This window comes from Gorilla gorilla, chromosome 11 (genome assembly GCF_029281585.2).
Source record: "Gorilla gorilla gorilla isolate KB3781 chromosome 11, NHGRI_mGorGor1-v2.1_pri, whole genome shotgun sequence".
NCBI classification, from domain to species: Eukaryota; Metazoa; Chordata; class Mammalia; order Primates; family Hominidae; genus Gorilla; species Gorilla gorilla.
Window position 1 is genome coordinate 89,108,561 of NC_073235.2, and position 17,994 is coordinate 89,126,554.

General features: G+C 38.4%; 1 protein-coding gene across 1 annotated transcript in view; it reads left to right on the forward strand.

The window, feature by feature from the left end:
* The first annotated feature begins 1,463 nt into the window (after positions 1 to 1,463).
* Positions 1,464 to 17,994, forward strand: part of FAM171B (family with sequence similarity 171 member B) — a 71,945-nt gene continuing 55,414 nt past the window's right edge. The window contains exon 1 of the mRNA XM_031008552.2: positions 1,464 to 1,909. Coding sequence (XP_030864412.2) covers positions 1,669 to 1,909 — 241 coding nt within the window. The 5' untranslated portion in view covers positions 1,464 to 1,668. The remainder of the gene's footprint in view (positions 1,910 to 17,994) is intronic.

A 17,994-nucleotide genomic window follows, 5' to 3' on the forward strand; every position in this document is an offset into this window, starting at 1 on the left:
GATGTCACAGCAGGTGACATTTATATTGCACTATGAGATGTCCCACAGTTACTCCAAATACAAAGAGACCACAACTGAACAAGGCAGGGCTCATTACTCTAGGCCAGTTAATGTTGATAAGGTCATAAGCAGCCACCTAAGATCTCAATTTGTCAATTTAGGTGTCACACTAGGCATATCTCCTCCTCTTCCAATTAACTGTATCTGTTTATTGTAGTCTTATATACTGTGTCTCCTACTCTTTTCTTCTCCTTTTCAGTTGCAATGACCTTTCGCATCTCCTATGGGTTTTGGCAAACACCTCTAAACTGGCATCTTCTCTTCCAATTTATCCCCCTTTAATCCATCTGCCATACTGAGAGCAAAGTGATCCTCCTAAAATGCGCAAATGGTAGCAAGTTTCTTCCCTGATTAATTTCTTTCATTATCATCTACAGTGTGAATTTCAATTTCTGTATACAGCATCTAAGTTTATTACAGAAGTTAACAAATGTTAAGTACTTGAGCACACAGTAAGTACTATAGAAATGCTTGTTATTATTATTTTTTTAATGACCTGGTCTCCACTCTCCTCTTCAATCTAAAACACTGTCATTCCTCCATTAGAATAATTGCTCACACTTTTGCAAGCCCACTGTGCTTACACACATCTGGGCTTCACACACACGCACACACACACTTCCACGTTCCTGATTTCTCCTGTGTGGAAGTCTTACTCTTTTTTATATTCTACCTCTCCTGGTGTTTCATAGCCCCTACATACACAAGATATTTTCTTCCAATTCTGAGACCTCTGGACTTGTATTGCTTTTCTGTTTGTAGCCACCACATTGGGTTCTAATTTGTTCCTGTGTTCCTCTCCCCTAATAGATGGTGAGCTCCTGGAATGCAGGGATTGTATTTTACTTATTCCAAGCACCTGAAGAAATGCTGGCATATGGTAAGCAACTAGTATTTAGTAAGATTTTTTTTTTTGAACAAATGAAAAGGATAGGCTAGAATTAGACAAAATGTAATTAAGAATATTTTATGATATGGAAAGAAATTCCCACTAGGGCAGAGAAAAGAAATTTAGTCAAAATCTGGCGCGCTGCAGTTTAACTTCTAGCTAAGCAATGATGGCGGTGATGCAGCAAAGCCTATTTGGTTGAGATCCTGGCTTTTTGATCCGTTGGTGCCACCCACGCTATGTGCTGGATGGGGGTAATCAATATACCACCTTCTCTGCTACTTTGGGCTCAGGTGGAAGGAATTTTATTCCACTCTCTGCAAATCTTCCCGGTGCCTCAGTGGGAAGTGGAGGCTGTGAGGGTCTACCAGCTCCCAGAAGGCCTCCCCTTTCTGTTTCCCCTAGGGCCCTCCACCCGGGCTGCAGCCCCAGCATCGCGTCCTCTCGGAGCAGCCTGGCCCCAGGTGGCTGCGGGGCGCGGGACCGCGGGCCCGGGCTCGCCCCTCCCCGCGCGTCACATGCGCGAGGATGCGAACTCCCCTTCCCTCCTCCTCCGCCGCCTCCGCCTCCCGGGCCTCTTCCTCCTGCCGGTGAGGGAGTGCTTGGCAGATTGCGCGAGGGGGAGCGAGCGAGCGGGCGCTGCCAGGAGCCCGCAGCCCTGGCGCCCGCCGCCGTCCGGAGCCCCGCAATATGCCGCCGCGGCCCTCTGGCTCTAGGCCATGGCGAGGCTCTGCCGGCGTGTCCCTTGCACCCTGCTTCTCGGCCTGGCCGCGGTGCTGCTGAAAGCGCGGCTGGTCCCCGCGGCCGCCAGAGCGGAACTCAGCCGCTCCGACCTCAGCCTCATCCAACAGCAGCAGCAGCAGCAGCAGCAACAACAACAACAACAGCAAAAGCAGCTGGAGGAGGCTGAGGAGGAGAGGCCAGAGGTGCCTGGGGCAACCTCCACCTTGACGGTTCCAGGTAGGTCCTGGCTGCCCAGCCCGGTCTTTCAGTCTCGGCCGGCGATCTCTTAGGGCCTCGCCGGCTTCCTCGCCCCTTCCCTAGCCATTCCTATCCTCGTTCGTTCCTGTCACCATCCCTTCCGATCTCTCTCCCCAGACTGGCTGCCCAGCCTTTGGTCTCTTGATCTGGTGTCGGGAATCTGCCCTTCGGGTAATGAGCTTTCTGAGCAGCTCAGAGCACTGCGGTGGGTTGGAGAGGGGTCGGGAAGGCTGGGGGTGGGTGACTGCCTGGATTGATCTTTTTCTTTTCCCTCCCTTCTTCCTGAATTCTACCCTCCGCCCTGGGAATGACTGTACACACACACACACACACACACACACACACACACACACACACACACACACACACACACACACACACACACACACACACACACACACACACCGTTCTTAAATCCCTTAAACATTTTGTTCTCTTTCCTTTTCTCTCCTAGAGACTGAGAAATCTTGCCATGGACACCCACACACCCCTTTTCACCATTTCTCCATGCCTGCTATATTTAAATTTATCCATGAAGAGAGAAATCTTTATTTATTTTATTATTTATTTCTCTTTCTCTTTACCCCAGGAAGGGTTTAAGGGTTCATCTTATTGCAAAGAACGCTTTTAGTACAATAAGATGAAGCAAAACAAAATAGGAGTTTGTAATTGAAGGAAAGGGAAAAGGAGAGGGGGACACATAAGGTGAAGTTTGGAGTGGTGTTAGTACAGCAAAAGCCTATCCCTAGAGAGGGAAATCTCCTTACTTGTTAGTAGAACTTAAATGAGGCAGATTCTTGACACTGTTCAGTGAAGGTGTAGAAATACGGCTGTAGTATAGGTGGCTGTAACAGTTCCGCAGTTCCTCCCTCTTTCCCCCCATTAAAGCTCCATCGGTAAGCAAATAGCTAGATTATCCATGTATATTGCATCTCCCTACCCCGCAACCCACTTCGCTTCATGGCTGTAGATTCTTGTCTGCTATTTGGAAAGAAAAAAAGCCTCCAATTTTCTGGCACGAGGGCTTAGGTTTTGTGAAACCAAAGTGAATTTTATTATGACGTTTGTTTTTGTTTTAAAATCCTGCCTGGTAACACTATATGAGTGCTGAAAATGAGATTTTAAAGAGTGGAATCAGCATCACATTTTGTATTGCTTGCTCATCGTCAAAAAGCAGTACACAGGCATGCCAGCTGCGATTCATGACACAGCCAGGATGATTTAATTTATCAGAGTGCTCTGAGCATAGGATGAAATCACCAAAGTGTGCAGGAAAGCATGTGTTTCTGACACCCTCTTAAACCAATTAATAACACTCAAGTGTGGCTAAAAGTCTTGAAAGGTATACAGTGTATGGTGGTTTTCCTACCCAGCTTTTAATAACTGAAAGTGATAGGTTTGGGTGAGGCTGCTGTTAGACATACTGTTCGCTAAAGTTAAGGAAATTGGATATATCAGATTGATTGGCCTCATTAATAGAGGTATTTCATAAATTCACTATGAAGCAGAAGTCTGGGAGAGTGTTGGTGGGTTTTATGGTTTGCAGTATATTTTTATTTCAATGGACCTTTCAGGAATATTAAATGAATTTTGACTACTGTAATATATATATATGTTATGATTAGGGTTATGAACAACTGCAATAATATGAAACCTGAATCCAGCATGCAAATTAAAATGTTTGCTTTCTGATATTTGTGAGGGAATATTCTGAAAAAGATGATTGTCTGGGAAATTAGCAGTTTTTGTTTTATTTACCTATTAGATTGAGATAAAGGAACCACACTCTTCAATAGATCAAACTAGAACCTGAAAAGTGACCTATGATGATTCTTCTTCCTCAAAAACTCTAATTACCCAAGCCAGTGGCAAACAAGGGAGTAATTCAATTGATTGCTGTTTTAGTTATTGGAATATTGAGTCTTATAATGCAACACAGCTTATAGACAAATGAAGTTAAAATATTCCTTTGAGTGCATTGTGATCTCTCCATTGAACTGGTCTTCCTGTTTCAACCTTTGTTTCCCTGCTGTCTGTTCTCCTCACACAGCTAGCGATCTTTAAAAAAAAAACAAAACATTAAATAGGATCATTTCTGCTCACACTCCTCCAATGGCTTCCCGTCTGTCTCATACTAGATGCCCAGATTGTGAAAATGGCCTACCAAGGTCTAGATCCTTTGTATCCTCCTTTTCCTCCCGTCTCCTTTAGCCCTTACCCTAACTCTCTCCACTGTAGCCACACTAGCTCTATTTTCTTTAGCTTGCAAGTGGACCCAAGTGTTTGGCCTTTGCACTTGCCATTTTCTCTGCCTGGAATTCTGGAACTTCACATTTTTCAGGTTTGCTCAAGTGTCTCAGTAACTGACAGACCTTTTCCTGACCAGGTGTTTAAAATAGTAATCTGCACATCTTTTTGCTCTTACCCAGATTCATTCTCCTCCATGGTACTCATTATTCTCAGCTGTTCTAATAAGCCTGTTTTTCCCTTGATAGAACATAAGCTCTGTGAAAACATGGACTTTGTTTTGTTCACTGCTATATTTCTAGTATCTCGAAGAGCACCTGGTTGGTATCCATAGACATTCAACCATTTGTTGAATGGATGGATGGATGGATGGATGGATGGATGGATGGATGGATGAATGAATGAATGAATTCACTTTCTCAGCATTTGTTCTTCTTCATTGGATAAATTCTCCATTGGAGTTCAGCAGGGGATTTATAAAGGTAAATGTTATGTAGGAAAATTTGTAAGTAGAAGTTATAAAGTATGTAAATTTTGGATCTTTAATTTTAGTTAATTTCAGTGTTTATCTTATGCTGACTACAGAAAACTGATTGATACCTGTACTTGGGCCTACTTATTGGGTTCTGTCAAGAATTTGGGGTTTTTTTTTGAGACAGGGTTGAGTGCAGTGGCGTGATCATGGCTCAACTCAGTCTCAACCTCCTGGGTACAGCCTCCTGAATAGCTGAACTACAGATGCGTGCCACTGGGCCCAGCTAATTTTTAATTTTTTTCTTTTTGTAGAGATAGGGTCCTGCTTTGTTGCTCAGGCTAGCCGCAAACTCTGGAACTCTGGGCTCAAGCAATCCTCCCACCTCAGCCTCCCAAAATGTTGGGTTTACAAGCATGAACCATAATTCTTTACCTGAGTATACTTAATCTTCTTATGACCTAGGAGGATTTTAACATATGTACCTTTAAATAGCTGTGATTGAGCTTGCGTTCATTCTTTACCACTGTATGATGCTTCTGATTCTTTGGACGTGCCATATGAAAAACTGTAGGACTTTTCTCAGGCAAAATTTAGAAAACAAATATGACACATTCAATGACTGATATATGACTAAGCCTTATCAGTCCATAGTAGAGAAACTCACCATTGCCCTTGCTTAGTATTCTCTGGATTTTATTATTCTAAAAATTTATGTCTCTTTGTATTGCTGAGAAACAAGAAAGCAAGATTAAAAAAAAACTTGAATGTGAAAATTTTTTAAAAATCAGGATTTAAAAAAGTACATTTCCATTTTCTCATTAACTTATAAAAACTCCATCTTCAGAGAGCAGTGAAAATAAAGACTAAGGTTAGTATCCATCAAATCAATTGTTTTCTCCAGTGTATACAACAGCTCTTATTTCTCCATCTGTACCAGTATTTGTTAGAAATATTTGAGGGTCCTGAGAAGAATTAATCTGGGGGCTAGTGGTAGTTGGGACAACCATATTATATTCATTCTGATGGCCCATTAGATGGGAGGCATGCTGGGGTTGGGGGAGAGAGGAGCTGGAGAAAAATAATGAGCTCCATTTAAAATTCTCCATGTGAAGCAAAGACACAGGGGATCTCCAGGGATCATAGAAATGTCTTTTCAGTACAGAGAAAGCTTCTTGAGAGGTATATTTTCATGGTGTGAAAATTTTTGATTGCATATTTCAGTGATATCTATTTTTAAACTTTTTATTTTGCAAGATGTTAAATATATAGAAAGTAAACAGGATAGTGTAATAAAAGCCTATACCTGTCACCTAGCTTTAACAATGGTCAAAATTCTGCCATTGTTTTTTCACCCATACTTCTACCTGTTTCCACTACGTGGGATTTGTTTTTAATTTTTAATTTTTATGGGAACACAGTAGGTGTATATATTTATGGGCTACATGAGATATTTTGATACAGGCATGAAATGTATAATTATCACATCAGGGTAAACATTTATCATTTGTGTTACAAACATTCCAGTTATACTTTCAGTTATGTTAAAATGTACAATAAGTTATTGTTTACTATATTTACCCTGTTGTGCTATCTAGTAGTAGATCTTATTCATTCTACCTGACTATATTTTTATACTCATTAACCATCCCCACTTCTTCCCCACTCCCCATACCCTTCCCAGACTCTGGTAACCATCATTCTAATCTCTATCTCCGTGAGTTTAATGGTTTTACATTTTAGTTCCCACAAATAAGTGAGAATATGCAAAGTTTGTCTGTGCCTGGCTTATTTTACTTAATGTCCTCCTGTTCCATTCATGTTGTTGCAAATAAGAGGATCTGATCCTTGTTAATGGTTGAATAGTACTCCATTGTGCATATGTATCACATTTGCTTTATCCACTATCTGTTAATGGACACTTAGGTTGCTTCCAAATACTGGCGATTGTGAATAGTGCTGCAATAAACATGGCAGTACAGATATCCCTTCAATATACTGATTTGCTTTCTTTTGGGTATATACCTAACAGCTGTATTGCTGGATCATATGGTACCTCTATTTTTAGTTTTTTGAGGAATCTCCTACTGTTCTCCATAGTGGTTGTACTAATTTACATTCCCACCAGCGGTGTACAAGGGTTTCTTTTTCTCCACATCCTCATCAGCATTTCTTATTGCCTGTCTTTGGATAAAAGCCATTTTAACTGGGATGAGATGAGATCTCATTGTAGTTTTGATTTGCGTTTCTCTGATGATCAGCGATGTTGAGACCTTTTCATATACCTGTTTGCCATTTGTATGTTTTCTTTTGAGAAACATCTATGCAGATCTTTTGCCTACTTTTAAATAGGATTATTGGATTTTTTTGCCTATTGAATTGTTTGAGTTCCTTATATATTCTGGTTATTAATCCCTTGTCAGATGGATAGTTGGCAGATACTTTCTCCCATTCTATGGGTTATCTCTTCACTTTGTTGATTGTTTCCTTTGCTCTGCAGATGCTTTTGATGTGATCCCATTTATCCATTTTTGCTTTGGTTGCCTGTGCTTGTAGGGTATTACTCAATAAATCTTTGTGCAGACCAATGTCCTGGAAAATTTCCCCAGTGTTTTTTTGTGGTAGTTTCATAGTTTGAGGTCTTAGATTTAAATCTTTAATCCATTTTGATTTGATTTTTGTATATGGTGAGGGATAGGGGTCTAGTTTTATTCTTCTGCATAAGGATATCCAGTTTTCCCAGCACTTTTTATTGAATAGACTGTCCTTTCCCTAATGTATGTTCTTGGCAACTTGGTTGAAAATGAGTTCACTGTAGATGAATAGATTTATTTTTGGGTTCTCTATTCTGTTCCATTGGTCTCTTTGTCTGTTTTTATGCCAGTCACAATGCTGTTTTGGTTACTATGGCTCTGCAGTATAATTTCAAGTCAGGTAATTTGATTTCTCCAATTTTGTTTTTTTTTTTAGCTCAGGGTGGCTTTGGATATTTGGAGCCTTTTGTGGTTCCATGTAAATTTTAGGTTATTTTTTTCTATTTCTGTGAAGTATGCCATTGGTATTTTGATAGAGATTCCATTGAATCTGTAAACTGCTTCGGGTAGTATGGACTGGGTTTTTTTTTTTTTTTTTCTTAATAGGTCCTTTTAGAGGTAAAATGTACATATGTGAAATGTACATATTTTAGTGTACACTCTTGACAAATAGATATACCCATATAAACATCACCCTATTGAAATATAGATGTTTATATCACCTTAGAAAGTTTCTTCATAGCCCCTTCCCAGGCAATTCCTGTCCCTCATCTGGAGACATCTGATGTGTTGATTTCATTTTCATCATAGATTAATTTTGCATTTTATAGAACTTCACAAAATGGAATCCATGGCGTGTGTCCAGCTTCTTCAGCTTAGTATAATTTCCACAGATTTTATTCATTTTGTAGCACATTTAGTAGTTTATTCCTTTTTATTGCTGAATAAATTGTATGAATTACCACAGATCAGTTTATTGATTCTTCTGTTGAGGGGTATTTGGGTTGTTTCCAGTTTTAGCTATTCTGAATGAAGCTGCTATATTCTTATACAAATCTTTGTGTGAATATATTTTCATATCTGTTGGATAAATGCCTAGGAGTGGAATTGCTTGGCCAACTGATACACTTTTGTGGTGAAAAATGTTTTTGTTCCCCAATATTCTATGTAGCAGGAACTTACCTCTCTTAAGATGATTACTTTAAAAATAATGAAATTTAATGTGTAGTATTACTGTATACTTTTTCTTAAAATAATTTAAACTTCTCTTTAACTTTTTTTTTTCATACGGACTCTTGCTCTGTTGCCCAGACTGGAGTGTAGTTGGCACAATCTCAGCACTCTGCAACCTCTGCCTCCCAGTCTCAAGTGATTCTCCTGCCTTAACCTCCTAAGTAGCTGGGATTACAAGTGCCTGCCACCATGCCTGGCTAAGTTTTGTATTTTTTTTTTTTAGCAGAGACGGGGTTTCACCATGTTGACCAAGCTGTTCTCGAACTCCTGACCTCAGGTGATCTGCCCACCTCAGCCTCGCAAAATGCTAGGATTACAGATGTGAGCTACTGCACCTGGCTAACTTTATTTTTTAATTGTACATATTATATTGTATTATAACAACATGATATTTTAATAGGCTTATACATAGTGAAATAGTCAAACAAATTAACATATCCATCCTCTCATGTAGTTACCTTTTTTGGTGTGATAACAACACCAAAACCTACTTTCACCAAATTTCCAGTATACAGTACAATATTCTAACTATAGTCCTCATGCTGTACCTTAGGTCTTTAGACTTACTCATCTTACTTATCTGCTACTTTGTACTTTTTGTCCTACATCTCACCATTTTCTCTTGCCCTTGGTAGCCACTTAAATCTCCCATCCATGAAAGCACTTATTTACTTACTTTTTTCTGTTCAAGGAATTTGAAAAATCAATAGGAAAAGTGGGATTTGAAATTAACCAAGTAATCATGCCTCAAAGGCCATATTCCCAGATGGGGTAATTATGATTTCTTTCCAGGATTTTAATAACCAAAAGGAGTTATTTCTTGGTGTTGATAACAGGTTGAAAAACATATGCCATTGTGTTGAATTTGAGTCCAGTTTGTTTTAGTAGCAGTTTTATAGTGTTCTTAATGTGTGTAAGTAGAAACTGTACCAATTATTTTTCTGAAACAAAGCTCTTCCCCCAAGTATATAAATATTGAACTTGATTCTCTTTCAATGTTCTGTCTGACTAGGTTAGCTCTGGTATGGTTGTCATTCATCTACTTGGCTTAGTGTAATGTTTCTTAATTTCCTTTTGTCCAAGTTGCCTTAGCTAGGAAATGGATACACTATTTTCCATGTGCTATTGGTAAAGTTTGTTTTGAAATACTTACCTGGAAGAGTCTAAAACCATGAAAGGTATGTGTGGTCGTGAAATGCAGTCCTGCATTATTGAACAACAAGGACATTTTCTGAGAAATGCGTCATTAGGTGATTTTGTCATTCTGTGAACATCATAGAGTGTACTTACACAAGCCTAAATGGTACAGCTGACTACACACCTATTCTGTATAGTATAGCCTATCACTCCTAGGCAACAAATCTGTACAGCATGTGACTATACTGAATACTGTAGGCACTTGTAACACAATTTTAAGTACTTGTGTATCTAAACATAGAAAAGGCAAAGTAAAAATGGTATTATACTCTTATGAGACCACCATTGTCATATATGTGGTCTGTTGACCAAAACATTAATTGCTATATAACTGTGTGAGCGTAAGAAAACAGCTCTGTTTGCTTTGAAGATTCTGTTTGGAGATGCCTCTTTAATTGGCGTTTTGCATCAGCACAATTCACATATCCAAGACATATCAGATTCTGTGCCATTTAATTTTTTTTCTTTTATGATTGTTCATGTCACAATGACTAGGCTGTATTTTTACATACTTGTTAATAATGTCTGTGAATATAAGTCCAGTTTATTTGGGCCTAAAATGAGTGAGTGATTCAGAGTGCCATTTCAGGTAGGGCAGCGAGTGTCAGGGAAATGGTAATCACTTTCCATCATTATTGATGTGTCAAATATGCCTCAGGACCTAGTGAACCAGAACTGTAACATGCCTCAGTAATGTATTACTCTTCAAACCTTGAGTTAATAATGCCAAAGTTCTCCATATTAAGGTTCTATATCTTACACCAAAAGTAAGATTTAAAATTAATTTCGTTTATATGTGACATTTCAATTTCTATTTAATATGCTTTTTTTTTCCTCAAGCAGATTTCTATATCATCATAATTTAGGGAATAATTTAAAATTTAAGTAAATATTTCATTTGCCAGTATAATCACTTCTTGTTAGTTCAGTTTTGTTCCTGTTCAGTAAAGAAATATCATTTATAAATTATATAATATATATGTGTGTGTGTATGTATATATATATATATATATACATATACACACACACACAAGATCTCACTCTGTCCCCCAGGCTGGAGTGCAGTGGTGCAGTCTCAGCTCACTGCAACCTCCGCCTCCTGGGTTCAAGCGATTCTCATGCCTCAGCCTCCCAAGTAGCTGGGATTACAGGCATGAGCCACTGTGCCCGGACAAATTATGTATTTTTAATTCACTTGTTAGCTCTGCTGAGATGTAGAACATTTACTTGGCTGAACCAACAGCAATTCGTATGTGTGGATCCAAATGCTAGCTGGGCTTTACGTGAGCAGTTGACCAGTCAACCGGTAGAAATGTTCACTTTCAACTCATAGCTCATGCTGTGAGGACCCTGAGCTCCGAAGACATTATAAAATTCCATATCCTTTGTCCTTTCTAAAATAAAATAAAACCAGTGTTCATGCTTTTATTCCCACTGACCTATTCCTCTGCTTTTTAATAATAGGAACATGACACAAACAGAAACAGGATGGGTAGGTAGGTGATTTGTTTTTCCTAATGGATTAGCTATAACCAGGAGTTAGCGACAGCAGATGTCCTGGAGTTTGTGACCCATTCCACTCTTGCCTCCTTTCCTGTGTTTTGGGAAAGGGTAAAAATTAAGATGTCAAATTATGGCTCAGTATAATTAAATGAATTATGTTTCTTTAAAACTTGAAACATGCTGCTAATGTTCTTTGACATTTGCATGAGTAGGGTTTTTTTAATAAATGTCTGGGTGACTGAAACAAGATTACCAGAAAAATATCCATTTACTGTAAGAATGAAATAGATGAAGAACATGCTTTTGTGTAAGGGGAAAAAATATCACCAAAATAACGGGCATAGTAGAATTTATTTAACTATTTAAGTAAAACGAACCATTCATGGAGCAATGATAAGGGTGTGTCATGCAAGGGATTATGGTTAATTCGGTTTGTATACCTGAAGTTAAACCCATTTACTTATTTATATTTAAATGAACTGGTACTTTCAAAGTATTTGTATTTAAAGACAAATAACTTCTCTTCATAAAATAAGTACTTCCTGAAGTATATTTTTCAATATATTTGTGCTGTTTGATTCTGGAGGTTTAGCAGAAAAGCTATGACTTAATACTTCTAAAAATTTCACTTTCTTTATATTAATCAGATTTTGACTGTAAACATTATTTTTATAGTATTGTATGAAACAACTAATCTGATCTAATGCTATTTACAATAAAGCAATGCCTAATGTTGATTAAAATATGTAATAATTTTTTTAAAAAAACAGAAGTATTCCCTTCCCAGGTTATACTAATATCTATGCTTTATAATAAACTTTCTTGGAATCATAGGCTGTTGGAACTAGAATGAGGTAAAAATGACCTTCTCTTATGTTCTTTGCACTGGCAGTGTTTGAAAAGTGTAAGACACGAGCTAGAAACTCTTAAAAGACATTCTTTTAAGGTAGACACCCTTAAAAGAAATTTTTCATTTTTCATTCCAGTGTGGTAACACTGGAAGTTACAAAGTCTCATAAAACTGTTATGTTAGTTAAAGATAATTTGCTGATTTCCCTCATAGCAAGTTTGACAGGGGTTGAGCTTGTTCATAATCTAAAACTTTCACTACCAACTGCTTCAAGTTTGTGAATCAGAGTCAAAAGAATGTGTATTTTAAAATTGCTTCTGTACCGTAGTATAATATTTCAAATAGGAGAGAAGTCTATGCACCGATAAAGCTTGGCAAATGTAGGATGTAAAGATGTTGGAAGTGAAGATTTGGAGGCTCAAGAGAAGAGAGAGGGAGTCAGGTAAGTCAACAGTCCGTGGAGGAGGAAGGGCCTCCCAAGTAGTGAATCTTTTTGCCCCCATGTATATGTAAAGGACTCTCATTCCTTTATACTTTATTGATGCAGAACAGGCAAGCCCCAAAGTGGGGCTTAGCCTGTGAAGGTTCTTGGCTTCGCCCAGGAAGGAACTCAATGGTGAGTCAGTGGTAGAGTAGAAGACAGCAGCTTGATTAAACAGTGTTACAGCTCCTATGGTGTTATAACTTCGTGACTGCTCCTGCAGCACAGGGCTACCCCATAGGCAGAGAGTAGCAGCTCTGGGCAGTTTTGCAGCCATATTTATACTTACTTTTAACTACATATACATTAAAGGATGGTTTATGCAGATATTTCTAGGGAAGAGGTAGTAGCTTTTGGGTTGTTGGGTCTTTGCCATGGAAAGGGTGGTAACTCCAGGCTGTTGCCGTGGCACACTGGTGGGCATGTCTTATGGAAAGCTGCTTCTGCCCTGTCCCTGTTTTAGCTAGTCCTGTGTTTGGTCTGGTGTCTGAGTCCTGCCTCCTACCTCATGGCAACGCAGAGGTTCTAGGGAGCCAATAGAAGGGTGTAGGGGGTTCCTGGGAACCCTGAAATTAATTAGACAATCTGCAATTATCTAATGTTCAATGTGCTTTGAGATTTTCAAAGGCATCTCTGACCCCTGAAAGGGGTCAGAAAACCTACCATGGTTAATTAAGCCTTTGTAAGTGGACTCAGTAAGAGAACAAAGGTAACATTCAGGCTCAAATAACATTTAGACTCAAAAAACATTGTGTTTTCTTAACCTGTGAAGGTTTTTTGTTGTTGTTATTGTGCAGATATGATGGGTAAAATTACCAAGCATGACAGCCATATAACCAATCCAACCAGAAGGCTCTAAACCCTTAAAAGATGTGATTGCTTAGAACGCATGTATCTCCGTCACTTCTTTCAGCATTAGTTTCTCCATTCTGTTGGTAGAATGGCTGCCAATATGTAATAAATATCTTCTGATAAATCGCATGACTTGGAATTGATTAATATCTAGGTTTTGTTATGTAATAAACGGGTGGGATACCTTATACCTGAAAAAACCCTTTGTTCAGAATTCGTTGGCAGTCAATCCAGAAACTCTCTGCATTTTGGCTCATGGCTTTTCCACTGAAAGATAGTCACTGAGATTGAGTTAATCTTAATATGGGCTCTGATGATTTTCCAGTCATCTAATCCCTCCAGGCCTGATTATAAACCTCAATCAGTTTTAGCAGATGAGGGCTTACCCTGGTTGTTAGTAATTCCCAAAGAAGGCATTTATAAAAACCTAAACCTTTTCCTCTCTCCTGAGATAAGTATTAATCTTTGGTCTCTAAGCTGTTTTGGGGTCAAAATAGTAATTTCAGTCTACAGTGATTTAAATCTGTAATTTAACTTGCTATTTTTATCACCAATGCTGTTCCAGGCTTTTGGAATTAATATCATCTCTAAACTCAGTGAAACCCATATTTTTCTTTTTTTGATTCACACTTCTCATGATATCATTAATAACTGATTACACTGGAAATGCAAGAGACTATGAAGAGTGAATGGCAGAGAGAATTTCTGTACTTTGAGCACTAGCTCTATCTTAACAGAATTTATCTTTCACTTGGAAATCCAAAAGGAGAAATTTGTATCTCAGCACATTCTGATGTTCCAAAGATAAATAATAGCATGTGTTGAGTTTGGAAAGCTGCAGCTTTAGAGAACAAGCTAGGGCATAGAAATGAAGGTGAAAAAGATATAGACACCCCTGACAAATCCCAGTCCTGTTGTGGTGATTGTGCTTTCTGTTTATAAGGAGTGGCTTAAAGATCAGGACGCTATGCAGCGACTGTACATGTTCCTATCATGGCTCTAACAATCTTGGCCCAATTTACTCCCCTTTCTTCTTTATCAATACTCCTTATCAATAGTACAGTAGAAAGTCTATAACTCAATTTATTCTCTAATAATTACATTATATTGAAAATTATATATTAATATTATAATCATAACATTTGAAACTAATATACAGGTCATTAAAATATCCTTACATTCTAAAACATGAAAGTGGAAACAAATTTTATTTTTCTGTTTAACATTCTATGACTGTCTTCTCAGCCTCCTCTCCCCGAGGTGGTCATATCCACTCCAGTTGCTTTAAATATCATCTATATTCTAAGACTCCCCAGAGCTCACTTCTGAATATATCTACCAATTATTTTGATATCTTTATGTGGATATATCACAGGTATCACAGTTTAATAATAAAACTAGACTTTCGATTTCCTACCATGCCAGCCAAAATAAATATTTCCTTCCTAATTGTTACTAAAAACCAATAAAGTGCTCCAGCAGCCAATGAGTGAGTGTAGTTGGTGCTGTGCTTACTACCAGCTCTACACTCCTCTTCATCTATCAGCAAACTCCATTTAGGAGTCTACTTTCTAAATATATTCCTCATCTGTTAATTTTTCCCCATCTTTACTGCCTCAGCTCTAGCTCAGGTTACTCTTAGCACTAGCTCATATTAGCACATCAACCGGCCTCCTTATGTCCATTCTTGATGCTGTGAAATCCAAATTTCCTATTGAAGCCTTGGGGATCGTTCCCAACCCTGCCCTTCTATGCTGATTACTATGCTGATTATTTTTAAGTACACATTAGTTACATTGAGAACCAAGTCAAAAATCGTAATGTGACCTGTAAGGCTTTGCATGATTCATTACTGCGGTCTCAACTCCAGCTTCTTTCCTACTTCATCATTGCTTCAGTTCTCTGTACCTCGGGAGTGACAGGTTTTGTGCCTCAGTGCCTTAACACAGGTTGCTTCTCTGTTTTTAACACTACCCACATCCAACACAGGCAGTGCCCATCCCCCACCCCAATCACCTGGATAATTACATTCAAACTTCAGATATTAGCTTAAATACCACTTTTTTTTTTTTTTAAAAAAAAAGGTTTTTCATTGACTTTCCTGTCTGAGCTAGGTTCCTCTGTTATGCACTCTCAGAGGCATCTCCTACTTGTGAAAGGTCTGTAATTAATTGGTGGCTAGGCATCTGTTCCATATTTCCATATTTATCTTTTCCTTTAGTTTGGAAGCCAGATCAGGCCAGGTACAATAATTGCTTTGCTTGGGGCTATATCCCTGTATAAATATTTATTGAATGAATAAATGAAGGTCTCGGTATAGATAATTATTTGGGTAATTGAATATGTTCTTTCATTCACATGCTTGAGCTGGCTTCTCCAGAGTATATAACAAAAGGATCTTACATAGGGAAAAGGCTCTAGGACCTTGGGACTGAAGTGGTCAAAGTATACAGGTTTTGGATGAAGAGCAATACCTGCTTCGAAAAGCAAAATTTGGCATTTATGCAAATTTAACACATCATATGCCAGTTTATCCATAGGGTTGGTGAGAATATACAAGATTCCTACAAGACTGATTTCACTATTTTTTTTTTCTTTTTAAACAAAACTCATTGAATGTCTATTTGCCAGATACCATGCATGGTGCCAAATATATAGAAATAAAATACATCATCATTGCTTGCAGAGAACACTCAGTTGAGACATAGATAAAAAGACCACACATAATAATAGTGTGATAAGTATATTTGAGGTGTGTATAGGCTACTGTGGAAACAGGTTTGGGGGAAAGTAATTTGGCCTGAGTTTCCCAGAAGAAAGCACACTTAAAGTGAGTCTAGAAATTATGTAGAAAGGAAGAAAAAGGAAATTATTTTAATTTTTGACTGAGATCTATTTTATCTTTCTGTGGCAATAATAAAGTGGCAGACTTAAGCTCTGACATATTAACAATTATATTAAGTATGAGTGATCCAAATGCAGCACTTAAATTACAGATTGGAAGAATGGACAAAAACCAACCAACCGAAAGAAATGTAACCCAACAATATGTTGTCTAAAGGAAACTACTTCAAATATCACGATATACTTAGGTTGAAAGTAAAAGGATGGAAAAAGATACACCGTGTATATTAAGCCATTCTTGCACTGCTATAAATACCTGAGACTTGGTAATTTTTAAGAAAGGAGGTTTAATTGGCTTATGGTTCTACAGGCTGTACAGGAAATATAGCAGCATCTGCTTCTGAGGAGGCCTCAGGGAGCTTCCAGTCATAGTAGAAGGCAAAGAGGGAGCAGGCTCATCACATAGAGAAAGAAGGACAGAGAGAGAGAGAGTGGGAGGTGCCGCTTTTAAACGACCAGATCTTGTGAGTACTGACTATTGCAAGGACAGCGCCAAGGGTATGGTGCTAAACCATTCGTGAGAAATCTGCCCCCATGATCCAGTCACCTCCCACCAGGCCCCATCTCCAACACTGAGGATTACATTTCAACAAGAGATTTGGGCAGGGACATATATCCAAACTTCATCAAGTAGTCTCTAGAATTTTACATTTTATTTCCTATTTTTAGGGCTTATCATTCCCTATTAGAAAAGAAAAATAAATATAGCTTCTTCCATAGTGCCCACATTTCTTGAAGAAACCAGACTGATAATGCATCTTCCTTTCTTAAATAAGGAAACTGAATTCAGAATTCAAACATAAGCCCCATTTCTATCAATTTATTGGGATCTACTATGAGCTAGCAATTGGTACTTTTTGCCTTTACATTGATATATAATAGAAATACTTTCCCCTGCCACAAAAACAGTGGGAGTGTCACCATCTTGACCAGATTGTGCTGTTTTCTGAACATGTCAATCCTCCACACGAATACAACACAGACCAGTTGTGTGTTGATGTCTCCTATAACCTCTCTTTCCCACCTGCACCAGCCTCCTGGCCATTTCCCCCAATGTATCATGAAACGATTTCTCTTCTTTCCCCTTCAGTGACCTCAAATTTCATTTCCACACCCCACCACAAGGCAGTGAGTGATTTAAAATATATTCTGTTAATTATTGTGGTTGCAATATCTAAATTGAGACTTTTAAAAAATGTAATTGCACATAGCAGTTGCCTGGGCTTCTGTTAAATTGGAAAGTTCATGAAAACTAATAAATATCAAGAATTTTAAATATTCATGAAATTTTCTTTTTTTCGGGTTAGCCTAGAGATTCACTCATAGCAAGAGGCCACTTAGCTGGAAATTACTGAAGCAGAAGAAAGGGCATCACATTTATTTTAAGCTATATGCATTGATGTATTTTGTGGATACAATTGAAGTTTGTTCTTATCACATAAAGCACCTGTCATGCAGTTTTTGCATTTTTAAAAATCCCTGAAATTCTGTAACTGTTCCAGGCTGGGGGAACTGAGACACTGAGACAGGTGGCTTAAGAGGAGAAGCATATGGGCTGACTATGGCTGTTCTCCCTCGGGCTCTAGCCCAGTGTTCTCAGGGTACTTGTGTGGTGTGTTGTCTTTTTGGGCTTTTAGAGACTAAGCGGGAGATTATGCCACTTGCACCACCATTCAGTGTGAATTGGGAAGAGGCAACGTATAAATCTGTTTAACGAAAGATACTGTCTTAACCCAACAGATTTGCTTCCTCTTTATACCTTATTTATTTCCACCACTTCTATACTCATCC